General features: G+C 37.0%; 1 protein-coding gene across 1 annotated transcript; it reads right to left on the bottom strand.

The window, feature by feature from the left end:
- Positions 1-390: 390 nt before the first annotated feature.
- Positions 391-2,350, bottom strand: LOC140959946 (probable xyloglucan endotransglucosylase/hydrolase protein 26). Its single transcript, XM_073418007.1, has 4 exons — positions 2,029-2,350; positions 1,819-1,919; positions 1,515-1,708; positions 391-1,218 (listed from the first exon to the last, which is right to left on the bottom strand). Exons 1-4 carry the CDS (start codon positions 2,204-2,206, stop codon positions 822-824), a joined length of 870 nt encoding a protein of 289 aa, XP_073274108.1. The 5' UTR covers positions 2,207-2,350; the 3' UTR covers positions 391-821.
- Between the last annotated feature and the right edge of the window lie 448 nt (positions 2,351-2,798).

Genomic DNA, 2,798 nt, shown 5'->3' with positions numbered 1-2,798 from the left:
TATATATATAAAATCTTGATTACATGTAAAATTTCAAAGAATATATATGGTATAGTTTTGGAGGTGAGAATTAATTAAGCCTTTTTGCTTCTTTTTTATTTCTATACAAATAACGTCAATCATCATGTAATAAATAACGCCAAATACGCAGTAAGGAGAAAATCAAGGGGTAAACAGCTATGTTTCCAGGGAAAAAACCAAGAATAGGCTGAGATATGGTCTAGCATCCGTATAATTTCTTTCTTTAAAGAACTGACATAATTCATCATATAAGAGGAAGAACCGGTATATATAGTATCCATATAGTAAATAAAAGGGCATGGAATTTGATTTAAGGGGAAGAAGAGAAGTTACAAGGAAACAGTTGGCGAGAAATGCAGCTTCAATCGACACACACGTACGGTTTCATCCATCCACAGCATCAACTAAAGAAATACAAACTGCTGTCAACTATCCCATCGTCCACAACAAATACTAAACTGGCCGCTAGACAATAGAATCAAGTGGTATCTCAATGAAACCAGCAAATTATATATATATACAACAAGAAAAATCCTGCCCGATAATGAGGATCCCAATAACTATGATGATAAAAAAAAAACACGACGTCAAACTATAAACTATCGTGTCCAAGACACATGAATCCTATGCCTTTGTTTGCAGCCTCCGAAGAATTTTAGTTAAATGGACTTTAATTATAATATATCAGTAAATATGGACGTCAAACTATAAACTGATTCGTGTCCAAGAAACATGAATCTTATGCCTTTGTTTGCAGCCTCCGAAGATTTTTGGTAAAGATGGACTTCGATTATAATATATCAGTATTGTGGCATGAAACAATCTCCAGGAAATAGTCCACGGAATCGTTTCACATCTTTGCAGTAATCGTATATCATATGTTTCTTTCTGAGTGCTTTCATTGCTCCGTGCTCGTCTTCATCCAGCTCTGAGCGGTAAATCATCGTATCATACTCGATAATATTCATACTTGGGGGCGGTCTCTCATCATAGTTGTACGCACTTGCTTTAAAATTGCGCAGCTCGGCTACGAAGGGGGCGTTTTGCCAATCAATTTTGTCAAGCCCACCTCGTGTTGCCCAGCTATCGGCGTTCCAAAGACTGGAGTATACCCTCATCTCTTGAAGATTTGGGAATGGGATTCCATCTTTCAGATAGTTATTGTATACCCTTATGGGGACTCTGTCAACATACCATCTGAAACAAGAAATTTGCTCCATGTTAAGAAAAAACTAAAACCGGTGTTAAAACACAATGTGGATGTGCAGATGGGGGTGTAGGATGACCCTGACAGGAGTTGTTTATATCTTGAAAATAGGGGATTAGATTGTATAATAATTAATTTTCATGTGCAATATTTTTTGTAGTAAAAACCGATCCTTTTTTTTGATGAGCCATTTTAAAGCAACTCAAAAGTTTACGAGTCCAAATATGCAACTCATTCAGGGCATATCATACAAAAACAGGACAAGAAACGTATGAATGAATCTTACATTACTTGAGATGGGCTCCAATATATGGTGTAGTTGTGGAAGTCCGCAATTGGGTCGAACCATGGATGAAACTGCTGTTCTCTGCCGCCGCATCCTTGAGAAAATATGTTTGTATGGATGGTGTAGGGCTGTCCCGATACGTTTCCTAGAAATTCAAAGTCTATTTCATCGTGTTTTTCACCAATGGAAGACAACTGCATACCCAAAAAAAAAACCCAGGGTCAAAATTTTTAGTATCAGAAATCATTCATTTTCCCAAAACTCTAGAACCTACACTGCAGGTGTCCGAGATTCAGGCACTTACATAGTAAGCTGTGACGGTTCCGGCTGAGTTTCCAGGCACCAATTTTATCTGCATCTCAAAAGTTCCAAATAGAAATGTTGTATTGGATTCTATTCCAGAACCTGAAACAACCCAGGATTTTTTAAATGGTTTAGAGAGGGATGAAAATAAAAGATAACCGAGAAAAAAGAACAAACAAACTTGAAGCACAGAAAATAAACATGTACACACCGGATTCTTGATCCAGGACTAGAGTAACATCGTCCCCATTCCCCTGTAAAGAAGAATGGTGAGCTCCCCAGTTACAGAACATCGTGTTCTTGAACTTACCCTCCACCAAACTTAAATATATCGACACTATAGAAAACAATACGAGAAACGGTAAGCGCAAGACAGCAGATTTCGCCATTTTCTTTCAGAAAAGAGAGTTCTCTTTCCCTCTGCCAGGAATTCGTCGTACTCTCCAAATGAGAAATTTTTCCGCGGAGCGTATATTATAATGAGCTGTGACCTTATCATACCACCTCACCCAGATAAATGTTTTTTTGTTTTGCATAACGTTAATGTCTGTTTTCGGGAATATATATATATATATATATATATATATATATAACAAGGATTCTTTTAATCATGTGTGCATGCTATTTGGGATTGAGCGCGTAACGAAGGCGTGTGGTAGTGTCTGCCCTCCTTTAATGAAGGTGTTACTGAAAAAGATTGGAGGTTCGCCATCTGTAAAAATGGCAACACAGGTGGAATGTCGATAAGGTGAAAAGACGTGCATGCAACCACCGGTTTGTCAACTGTTAGAACCGATGATTGCGGAGAAATTTGTGGTTTTAGCCTAGGTTAGGCTCAATTAGAGTTTGAATACAAATTCATCAAATCAAAAGAAAAATATGAGATTTATAAAAAAAAAATTGTGTGATATTAAAATATAACAAGACTGTTACTGCATGCTGAATAGAATCAACCAGATTTAATGAAACATTTGCTTCTTA

This window comes from Primulina huaijiensis, chromosome 15 (genome assembly GCF_012295235.1).
Source record: "Primulina huaijiensis isolate GDHJ02 chromosome 15, ASM1229523v2, whole genome shotgun sequence".
NCBI lineage: Eukaryota > Viridiplantae > Streptophyta > Magnoliopsida > Lamiales > Gesneriaceae > Primulina > Primulina huaijiensis.
The sequence above is the reverse complement of the archived record's forward strand: the minus strand, read 5'-3'. Positions and strand labels throughout refer to the sequence as shown.

What these genes read in the sequence shown, in the direction of transcription:
- LOC140959946 (XM_073418007.1), bottom strand. Translation starts at nt 2,206, where the DNA reads ATGGCGAAATCTGCTGTCTTGCGCTTACCGTTTCTCGTATTGTTTTCT. An exon ending in AGTCCTGGATCAAGAATCCG is followed by an intron (nt 1,920 to 2,028) that starts GTGTGTACATGT and finishes GGGTTGTTTCAG; the next exon opens with GTTCTGGAATAGAATCCAAT. An exon ending in GAACCGTCACAGCTTACTAT is followed by an intron (nt 1,709 to 1,818) that starts GTAAGTGCCTGA and finishes TTGGGTATGCAG; the next exon opens with TTGTCTTCCATTGGTGAAAA.